This window comes from Camarhynchus parvulus, chromosome 1 (assembly GCF_901933205.1).
Source record: "Camarhynchus parvulus chromosome 1, STF_HiC, whole genome shotgun sequence".
Taxonomy (NCBI): domain Eukaryota; kingdom Metazoa; phylum Chordata; class Aves; order Passeriformes; family Thraupidae; genus Camarhynchus; species Camarhynchus parvulus.
The window spans coordinates 52,260,111-52,272,183 of NC_044571.1; the positions used below are offsets into that span (position 1 = coordinate 52,260,111).

General features: G+C 36.1%; 1 protein-coding gene across 1 annotated transcript in view; it reads left to right on the top strand.

Moving 5' to 3' along the window:
- The window catches only part of LOC115909205 (kelch-like protein 1), a 124,274-nt gene that overhangs the window by 82,556 nt on the left and 29,645 nt on the right, over positions 1 to 12,073 (top strand). The window contains exon 6 of the mRNA XM_030958355.1: positions 8,405 to 8,629. Within this exon, the coding sequence (XP_030814215.1) occupies positions 8,405 to 8,629 (225 nt within the window). The remainder of the gene's footprint in view (positions 1 to 8,404; positions 8,630 to 12,073) is intronic.

A 12,073-nucleotide genomic window follows, 5' to 3' on the forward strand; every position in this document is an offset into this window, starting at 1 on the left:
TCTATTTATCTATCTATCTATCTATCTATCTATCTGTCTATCTGTCTATCTATATCTTGTATTTAGCTAGCAACAAAACATTCTGGAGAGAGAAACCATAATTAATGAAACAGCAGGAAATAACCTCATGAAGTTCAATATGGGGAAGCACAAAGTCCTGTGTCTGTTCCTGATAGGAACAACCCCTGGAACCAGTGTAATTTGAGGGCCACCCAGCTGGACAGCAGCTTGGCAGAAAAGTGCCTGGGATCATTTTGCCCCAAACATATTCCTAACAATTGTTCAGATATTTGGAAACAGCAAAATTGCACCTCCAGATTTGATCCCTGGGAACAGATCTAGGGAGCAGAGGAAGCTGTACAGAGCAGCCACTGTCTCCATCCACTCTCTGCTCCCTGGGAGCCCTTGCATGGGAATTTTAAAGCAAGTGCTGCTATGAAAGAGGAAGATATGAAGGGATTTTTTTTTCCTGTTTTCATTGGCTCTTGGTTTCTCTTTAAGACACCAAGAAAGATATGCCTCAATACTCACTGCTGAGGTGAGAGATGTTCCCAGAGAATTTACCCCCAGCAGGTGGTACCATGAGAGGTCACTTTACATGCCTCACTACTAAGACAATGCTCTGCATCTCTTTGAGAACTGAGCTACATCAAGAATAAGGAAACAGTCTTTTCCTAGGTAGTTATCGGAAAAAAAAATGGGTAAAATACCACTATTTGAGGTTTAAATTGCCCCCTATCCCTTCTCTTTTCAGTCATCAAATTGCTTACATCTTCCTCACTCTGGTCATATCTCACTGGAAACACTGGTCAGTCCTTTAAGAGCATCTCAGACAGGTGATGAAAGGACTGGAGCCTCTCTGCTGTGAAGAAAGGCTGAGAGATTTGGGACTGCTCAGCCTAGAGAAGAGATGACCTCCAGAGGTCCCTTCCAGCCTCAACTGTTCTGTGACTCTGCAACATGTTAATGTAATTGTAGAGTCAAAGTAGAGCCTGGCTAATTACTTCACCAGAGGAATATAAAATACACTGGCTAATCACTAATGAGATAATTAAATGTATAAATCACACTAAAATTCTCTTCTCGTCCAGTTCTTATAAGTATTAACATGATTACTTCCTTCTTTTCACTCCTATGATTTTCAATATGTTCCAAACATTCAGTCTCATTGGCTAATTAGCAGTTTAAGTACTCTGATTTAGCAGAGCATTTCAGAATAGAAAAAAAAAGCCAAAAAAAACCAAAACCCCATCCATATTTTAACACCATCTGGTACTTTTTCAGTACTTATTTTATATCACTAAATTTCTGGCTTTTTTTCAGTGTAATTATCTTCTGAAACTGCTGATTCATTTATAGTTTGAAACAAAAAGAAGATCCTGAAGTGACTTATTCTGAAGCCTCCATGGCTTCAAATGTGAGAGAAGAGCAAAAGTTATCACACACAAGATAAATTTTATAAACATACCAACTTCTTACCTTGTCGATCTGTTGCCCTGGAACTCACAACTGTTGGTACAAACTATGGGATTATGCAGACAGCACAAGAGGGTTGTGCCTCATGAATTTGTAAGAGGGATTATTATCCCAAGAACAACCCTCTGTTCCTCCTAATTACTTCCCTGCAGCTTACTCTATTGTCTGACATTTCCAGTGCAGATATCTTATCACCTGAAAAAAACCAAAACACACCCCCCTCTCCAAAAAAACCCAAAAAAACCCCATGAAAAATCCCACCTTTGTGTGTGAGCTAGAGAAGACACATGCCTGGCAGATGGATAACTTAGAAAACTTCTATACTATCAGAAACCTTATCTTTTTCTGTACACTAGACAATTTCTGTACCCTGATGGCCAAAGTTTCGTTAATGGTTGTCACTACTGGTATTGGCTTTAGAGTAAACTACCACAAATTCTGAATATTGCTCTGTAAATAGTTCAGATCTGGAACCCTCCACAGCCAGTGTGGGTAAGGCTTGAAAAATGCTGGCATCTCTCAGTGTAGTCCTTCAGCTCTATCTTGCACCTTCAGCCTCCTCACAAATCACCTTGCCGAATTCTAGGAAATGCTCCAGAAGCCTCTATTGTCAAGTACAAGAACATCCTAGTAAGCTTCAGTAGAGCTTTCACCTTATTTTTAATACTCTGAACTGGAAAACCAAAGAAACACAGTTATCTTTTTAAACTACAGATGACACCATATAGAATCCAAGCAGCATTATCTGGGTCACACCTGGAAAGATTAGGAATAGCACCCTATGGAGTGGGTGTACCTTAGAGGGAAGTAATTGCAGCAAAACAGAATCTCCCAGGAGCTGAGTTAAGGGCTAAGCAGTGTGGATAAGCATCTCTACATCTATAATGAAAAATAATGGAAGAAGGCTGGGGGTAATGGGAAACTGATGCTGTTGCAGCACCAAACTACTCAGTTCACCTTATGTAACCAAATCATGATCAAAGAAGCTTATTGAGTTAGTATGGTACGTAATGAGTTCCCAATCAGATGAACCATGTGTTTAGAATCAGTATGAATCATGCAGTAGATAGACTGCAATAATAGACACTTGCAAAATATGAATTTACATCTTTAAATTTCATAATGTTCTTCGTGACCAAATCCCTCAAGGTTCTAGTCACAGACCCACAGGTACATAGAGACACAAACACAGACACACAGCTTGTGTAGGTCACCATCACCTGCTCCCCACTGGTGGGAGCTCCTGTGGGTGCACACCCCTCCTGCAGAATATGTAGTTCCCCTAGAATTTGCATTTGTCCACATGTGGAACTTTTGTTATTATTGTTAACACACTACTTGCACAATTTTCAGTGGGAACAGAACTGTTTTAAAAGAAGAGGCATGAATTTGTTGCTCAGCAAAGGTAGAGTATCATACTGCATGGCATAAATCACTAATAAAAAGAGCTTTTGTAAGTTTTAGACTACATAAAAATATAAAATAAACCATGAATGTTTTATGTAATAACACATAACACTATATTGTAAAACAAAGTGTATCACATCAAAGACATTGCCTAAAATCACTGTTGAAAAGCTGTCAGTTCTGATACTCTCAGAAATATAAAGATTGGTGGGAAAAATTTATATTGGTTTTAGAGAATTCTGCTCATATAGAATAATTTAAAATGCCCAGAAGTTTGCTGATTTTTATTTCATATCACTATATGGAAAATCCTTCTGACATTTTAATACATGTTTTCACTAAAAAAAAAGTGAGATTCTTTTTGTGTATGTGTTATATATTTTTGGAGGGCTCAAAGGAATTTATAGCAGTCTTATTATAGAGTAATGAACTGCTATCCTATGCTACCATTTTCTGTATAGCTGTTTCTTTACCAAAATAATCTCCTTGGTATCTGCATCAGTAACCTCCTTAGGTCATGTTCGTTCCACTTGAGTCACCATCTTTTCAGTTCAAAATGTAATGTTGCAGATCACTAGATCAAGGTCATTATTTTGCGCCTACTCACAGTAGCATCTCTAAATCTTGAACAAAATGATCAGAGTACATGTCAGCAACAGCTTTAGTAATAGCAAAATCAGCAGAAAGTCTTACAGAGAAAAAAAAAAAGAAGTAGAATTTTTCTGATGATAAATGTAGAACTCCTACCCTTCTTCATGCGTTTAAATACTGAATCACTCTACCAATAAGGGGGGGAAAAAAGGTATTTTATGTGGAAATGATTACACTGAATACAAAGATAGTTGAGCAAGTGGAATATGTTTGGCATTTTCATCTGCTTCTGAAGCAATTTTCACTTTGCTTATATGAAAAGTCCTGCATTTATACCTAGCTAAAACAAATATATTGCATTCATAGTCTCAGACATTCTTCATTACTTCATGTAGCCAATGTCAGCTTGTTCAAAAATACTTAAAAATATCTTTGAAGGACAAGTTTCTAGGTATTTCTGTGTTTGACTTAAAATACTGAGTTGCAAATAATATTGCTATCCAAATATTCTTTTTCACTCATTGACCTTGCTGTATTATTAGTCTTCAGCCATCAACAATGCAAAATATGTGAGAATGTCAGTAAGGTTTCTACAAAAATCTTGATTTATAAGTCATTAGCAAGGAACTGAAATATGCTTAATTTTAGAAATAGACAAAATTTAAGAGAAGATAATTAGAGTATCATTTGAAAGGTTTCACCAAAACAATTTCACACATTCATGTGCTTCAAAATAGCAACAAAACTAAAGAAATAGAAAATTGTATTTAGTGCAATGGTGTACTGCTCTGTAGATAAAGGTGAAATCATGAGAGCTAGTACCTTAATGTTTCATCAGAAACATGAAGTGGTAGGATTGTCTTCATCCCTGCTGCATACACAGAGGACTTGTCAGCAGCAGTTGGACATTAATGCAAAATTAACCTGATCATCTACGGCATTTCATTTCTGAAGTTGTCTTTCTCTGTAGGACTCTCATTACTTCATAGACCTTGATTAATCAGGGTTTATGATGCCCATATGCACAATACACAGAACTAATTTAATCCAATGCCCAACTGGATCCAAAGTAGAATTTAAGTTAGAAAAAAAAGAAGTTAAAATGTGCCCAGAACATCAAGAAACATTGTTACGTTTTTACCAGAAATTATTTGTGCTGCCACAGTCATGGAATAGTTTTTTAATTTACTACACAATTTTCTTTATCATGCAAATAGCTATTAAATTAATTCTGTTGCACCTCACTATGTGTTTTTCATATATTCTCTCTTCAGTGCTACATCCTGAAATTAGTCAGTTCTAAAGTTCTGTCCATCTGAAAAATAGGAGTTTGTATGTGAATAGAGGAATTGTCTGGGTGCGCGGTACTTTTGTTGTAAAATCTTCAATATTCTGTGTATTTGTTTTTCTTTCATCTTTACAATTTCATACCCACTATCTTAAAGACAGTCTAGTAAGTAATTTATTTCCTCTTTGCCATTAGACCACTCAAAAAGCACTAGTGATACATCAGTGAAGGAAACAATAATAGAATAAATTGTAAAATAAAATTTCATGTACTTTTTAATATAGTTTGTATTTTTATTTGGATCTATGTGTGTGTTATTTATTCTGTGGTATTCCATCTATTTTGTTTTGTTGGAAAATGTGTCTATCTCTGCATAATCAGCAGATATGCTTCAGCTCAAAATGAATAATGAATTTTTCCTTTATTTATTTTATTCATCTCTTCACGTTAAGCCTGTATCTCCAATTTCCATAAATATGTATACCAGTCACTTCCCAATTGCTTCCTACCATCCTCACGTTCTTGGGAAATTGGATTTTCTGATTTTCTGAAACATGTAATCAGAATTACTCTGGTTTGTTCATGGGGATTAGACAAAAGCCCTTGTCTACAGATTTCTGACATTGCTAAGACATCCTTTCACAGCCTGTACAGACTGGGGCTGGCATCATTAACCAACACAGCTCATTTCTTGGAGTTTGCATACTTTGGAAGTTGCTTCTGTTAGGAGTTGGCTCTGTTGACTGCCATCCACTAGTTATGGTAGAGAGGAGAGGACTTTCTTATCTCAGCTGTCATGTGATGCTACCAATTTTTGCTAGCCACAGGAGCCAGCATCTGAGTGACTGTTCCTTCACTGAGCCACAGCATGCTGGTTTAACAACCTAGATAATGATCTCACCTTAGAAGTGATGAAAGTGGAGATAGGGTTCTGTCCCTCTCTCTGGTAGTTCCATGTGGGGTACTGTGGGGTACTCTGTATTCCTTCCAGATCTGGCAGCAAAGAGTGGCTCATCATCCTGCAATGTACCTATTGATTATAAATTCACTGTGCTCAGCACTGGTGAGGCCTCACCTCAAATCCTGTGTCCAGTTCTGGGCCCCTCACTGCAAGAAGGACATTGAGCTCCCAGTGTGTGTCCAGAGAAGGGCAGTGGAACTGGTGAAGTATATGGGTATGTCTTATGGGTATGTCTTGTGAGGAGTGGTTGAGAGAGCTGAGGTTCTTTAGCCTGAAAAAAAAAAAAAAAAAAAAAAAGGCTTATCACTGTCTACAACATCCTGAAAGGAGGTTGTAGCAAAGTGGGTATCAGTCTCTTATCCCAAGCAACAAGTGATAGGACAACAGGAAATGGCCTCAAATTGCACCAGAGAATTGGATATGAGGAAAAATTGCTTCACTGAAAGTGTTATCAAGTGTTATTGGAATTGCCCAGGGAAGTGATGGATTCCCCATTCCTGGAGGTATTTAAAAGAAATGTAGATGTGGCGCTTGGGTTTTAGTAGAGGATTTGACAGTGTTGGGTTAAAGGGTGAATTATTTTAAAGATCTTTTCCAGCCTAAATGATTTTGCAATTTGACAATACAATGATCCACTTAGACTTCTGACAAAGACAGAACTACTATGCAAAGTCATAAAATATAATCAGTTACTTAAATGCTAAAACAGATTTCCAAGAAATTTCCCCAAAACATTAATGTTTATGAATTTCTTAGCTCCAGTAACCTTATCATAAGTCAAATTTTTGTCAATATAGAATTAATAGAAAAGGCTGTGAGAGAATCTAAGAATGACATTGCTGCCCTTTTGAATTAGGATTCCTAAAAAATGGGAAAACAGGTGTTTTGTAGTCCACTTAGTGACAGGAGATTTTAGCAAAAGTAGGTCAAAGGTATTGTCAAGATAAAGCAATGGCCTTGTTTGTGCTGCGTTTGATGCACCCCTGGATACTTTAGAGCTTCTGCTTTTGTTCTGTTGCAGAGCAAATTTGTGATGTGGCATTGTAATAGTACTTTGGCATTGTAATAGTACTTTCATTCTAGAGTATTATATGCAAATATATTCAAGCCATAAAATATATGATAGATGAAAAGTCAATATTTCAATATGGTATTGGTTTTATATAAACCAGAGGACTTGACTCTTAAATAGCTAAACTAATTTGTCTAGTAAAATCCTATTGGTATCAAGATTTGGCCTCCTCTCCTAGGTGCAGAAAACCTTTTTACTTTCAAGATCAAAATAATTGAGCTAAAGAAAAGAAACCTATTCCTTTGTCAGAAATACCCAGTTTTCTTCCTAGGAAAGGTAGAAGTTTATTCTCTTTTAGTGTCTAAGCTGTGTGAATATTTGACCATATGTATGGGAATGAAGAACAGTCTAAATATTATAAAAAAGAAATTCTCAAAAATCTGCAATTAAAGATATCCTAAAGTCTCTGCTGATGACACCTTTCAGTTGTTTCACCACCTTTCTGTTTAAAGATTTTTCTATTTTGAGTGTTACTATTGCAGAGTCTTTGCCATCAAAATAATTACTATTATTTAAGAGGTCTTCTTTTCTTGTCTGAATTGCAGTCTAGAATGTATTATATTCATGTTCCTGAGAATAAAGATTTTATAGGAATGACACCTATTTCACTTTGTGTGGGTGATTTTTGTCATTATTCTCATTCCCATTTCTATTGTTAGTATTATATTATTCTATCATCCTCATCCTCATCATCATTAGAAATTAAAAAGGCACCTTATTGGATAAACAGAATTTAAGCAGTCCAGGAACTCCTGGGTTAGGTTCTCAGTATGTAATATAATAAAATATTGTGGCAACCCAGACTTAGTCAATATTAGAAAATATGTAGCTGAGCATAATTTAGACTGTTATACAAGTACAATTTTCTGAAATCAGAATGAGAAAACTTTTAAACTGTACTTTTTTCCATTAAGTAAACAGCTTTACAGAATTCATGTGCTAGGTCTAGCTTTTGACACAAATAGATTCAACATATAAAACATTGCAACTTTATGAATATGCATCATTATAATATGCCCTGCACCACCTCCAAGAAATTGTATCAAATAAACTGTATATTTTGTTCTTTCAAACCTAAGTATTAATGAATTTACAGCTGTTTATTTTAAACTAGGATCAAAGAGATCTCTCTAAATTGAATGCAAAATTTGATTCATATATCTTGGGGCTTAATAAAACTGGAAGGGAATTTAATACATACAGTTGTGTCCTACATTATTGGTCCTCTGCTACACTTATATACAAATTGAATTTAACTTATGTCTTTTTGAGTCCAGTTAACAAAACTATTGCTTTCATGATGTTTATTTGAACTTGGTTCATTGCTTGTTCATTCCACATAATGAATGAATCCTGACAGAATTTTTTTCCATGGAATTAAACATTTTATTATAATCCAAAGCGTTAGTTCCAAAGAGTAACGCTTCATAATTATGTTGAATTTTTTTTCTGTAGGATATTTAAATTTTGAAAGTGAAGCACTGTTATGTGTATGTTAAAATAAAGCACTGCTTACATTTAAGATTAATCATTAGGCTAGTCTCTTGAGCATTAATTTAAATGCATCTATAATTTTGATATTTGTAGTTCTGCTTTTATGTCTCATCAGGAGCTACAACTATTGAAAAGTATGATCTCAGAACAAACATATGGATTCAGGCTGGAGTAATGAATGGCAGGAGGCTTCAGTTTGGTGTTGCTGTCATCGATGACAAGCTGTTTGTCATTGGAGGCCGGGATGGTTTAAAGACATTAAACACTGTTGAATGTTACAATCCAAAGACCAAGGCTTGGACTGTGTTACCACCTATGTCAACACACAGACATGGCTTAGGTAAGAAAAAAATATTTTTTAAACATGTCACATTTTTTTGGTTATGTAACTTTCAATGGAAAACTCAGTACTTTTAAGCTCTGGTAGCATTCTGACCAGTAACAATAACTGGGCTTTGCAACATGTTGAAAAGGACTATACTGCCTCCATGAGGTCTGCTTCTTGTTGGTCTCCAGTTGTGGACGGTCACCCTCTCTGATTTATGCGTACCAGAGGCTTCACCATCACCCCCTGAAAAATTTGCGTGCTCCCCTTTGGGAGGGTGCACGTTGTGGAGTGCAAACCCTGGTCTAGCAAAGCACCCTAGCATCTCCACAAATGGGCAAATGTTCAACCCATTAACCATTAACATCTCAGACTGTCACAGACAGGTGTGGGGATGAAAGTGTTAAAAGCAGGAGAATGGCAAGGAAGATGGCAGATTTGCTCAAGTGACCTTTCAGCCTGGAATGCCAGGGCCTGGAGAATAACAGTGTGGGAGCCCCATATATATGTTATGCCTACTGCTGTTTATCTCTGTTTTGAGAAGTAAAATTTCTGTGTAGAGGTAACATAGGTATTTGGAGAGGCTTATGGACATGTTTGAGCTCCCTGTTTTGGGACAGAGGTCATAAAAAGCTCAGAGGAGATCCCAACACATTGGTAAACTATGCATGAGTGGGTGCTTGATCAATGGGTGCAAGCAGCAGCCCAGCCACCTCCTGGGATTGTGCTCCTTCCTGTGTGTGTCTGCCTGGGCGCTGCTTTGTCATCCTTTGGTTAGGAAGGTAATAAATAGGAAACAAATTTACTCTTGCATTTCAGCAGTGGTTTTGTGGTTATTCTGCCTGCCTGCTTGCCTGTGTTGACTCATGTAACACATGATGTTATCCTGTCCATTCCCCTGAGTTGCAATCAGCAAGCCCTTTGTTGTACTATTGCATCAATACCTCACAAAATGACCATGCTTTCCTGCCCTTCACTCATGTCATTGGACACTTGCAATATGCATATGCACTGTTGCTGTTAAACAAGTCTCACAATAGAAAATAGCAATGAGAATCTATATCAGATGGCATCATGGCACTGAATATCTCACTGATTTAAAATGTTTCCTAAGTTTAAATTTAATTGTAAATTAGAAAATACATGAAAAAATACATGAATTACATGCAAAAGTACATAATGTCTTTTCTGCCAGTGTTTGAGAATTTCACAGAATCAGTGCTATTCCCCAGGGTGGTAAAAATGCAATGACTTCAGCTGTAACTACAGGAAGGTAATAATACAACAGTAGGGTATCCTAAACAGAGAAAATATTTGTCTCAGTTACAAAAGAGGTGAATCCATGATCGAAAACCCTCGGTGTTCAGGTAAAAAAAAAAATTCTGGACCATAATTTTACAGATGATTTTGATCAACAGATTTAAAAAATACTATTGTAATTTAAGTTGAGGAATGTTGAGATTATGACTGGAGAAAAGCTGGTGTGCTTTCTATACTAGGAAAAAAGAAACAAACTAGGCATTTGACCATTTGAGGGCTTTTTTCCTTACTATAAAATAATTTTTGAATTTTTATATTGAAGTAATTCAGGCTTTTTGTAAACAACATGTAAAATGAGAAAAGAAGTTTAAATTGGGATGATTAAATGCAGCTGTTTGGGAGGCATTATAAAGGTGTTCTTTATCTGGAATTATGTACTAATCATATTATTACCTGAGAAGCTTAGTTAATAGAATTTAATTGGTTTTTTTAATTTTTTCTAATAACCTATAAGGTTATTTTAGTGAATGCCTTTTGTAATGAAAGTTAATCTGAAGTAATAATTTTTTTCTAAACTATGTTATGTTATATCCATGTAGTAATAATGCTAGAGCAGTTTGAATTGGGTTTTGTATACAGGATAGAAATGAGCACCCATCCTTTACATGGATGTATTTTTGTTGATACAGCAAAAAAAATGTCAGATGTACCCCATTGTAACTGAGGCCACAACCAGGTAATACAATTCACTTTATTCTGTATTCACATAATTTTCAAAAGAAGCATATGTATAGAAGTTGATACATGTAGAAATGAGGAAATAAAAGTTGACAGGCCTTGTAGTACAAGTCCATAGTGTGGGAAGTCATATGTTAGGCAGTTTTAAAGCTGCCAATTGAAGATGAGTGAAAGCTCTTTTAATGGCAGTGTTTGAAATAAGTGGTGCTAAAGTACAAAAAAGAAAGGGCAGACTGTGGGATTCAAAACTATTATTTAAAGTAATAGTGATTCTAATATCCCTGTTGAGTAGTCCATAAAACAGAATGGAGTATGAAAGAGCAATAAGGCACCAGAAAGGTGGTGAAAGGCAGAAATATGGGAAAGGTGAAACCTGACAAACAGGAAGACTAAATCAAAATTCGTATAGGAAAGGAAGAAAGAGACTGAAATGACAAATATGTGAAAAATGTAAAACAGATTCTGCTTTACTAATTCAGCAGTTTTATGAAGCAACACTGTCTCCACTTTTTCAATTTCCATGCTGAACTTATTAGTCTACATAGAAGAGGGGAGAGAAGGGAAATACAGAACCAATGATAGACTAATTAGGATTTTATATATCAAATCCAATGAAATTGTGATTTAAAACAAACAAACAAACAAACAAACAGCTAGAAAAAATGGTATTTGGCTTGTCTTTACAAAAGAAACAATTTAAGTGCCACAGTGACAAAATTAGGCTTCCTGTATTACTAGGGGAAATCAGCAGTCTTTTCAGGTGAGGGTTCAAATCTGTCCTTTTGATGAACTATATAAACTGTGTCTAAGCTTCTATTTTAGGTTTTGGCTTTGAAAATATACTGATCTCACTACCCATAGTCAAACACCTATTTGCAAGATAACCAGCATGGAAGGAGGCTGACAGGACATGGTACTACCTCTTAAAATCCTGTGCAGCTTAGAGTGGAGGCAAGTTACATATTTTTCCTCCTCCCCTCTTGGAAGAGAGAATCTTGCCAGTTGTAATCAACTGAGTGAAAATGCTATAAAAATATTAATAGCTGACGGGAAGGCCTTAGATTTATTCACATAGGATATAGGCCTGGGGTGGATAGAAATCACTCTACCCAGAGTGAATGGTCACAGAAGACCTAAGGAATTTCCAATTCTCAGTTTGTACAGTGGGTTAGACTTCAACCTATTGTTCTGAAGGAACTAAATATGTAATATAAATGCATTTTAAAGGACCTGAGGTTTATGCCTGAAATTAGATTGAATACTTGCTTATAATGTGGTTGTCATGAAACTGGTATGTGCAGGAATGAATATCTAAAAGACTAAGCTCAAAATTCAGAAGTGGAAAGAGAATACAGGTAGTTAGGGAAGAACAAGATAAAGTATCCCAGAATATCTCAGATGTTGCTGACAAATATCAAATTGTGCTATGGGTTTGCATGAAGGCCAATTTCTATATTTCAC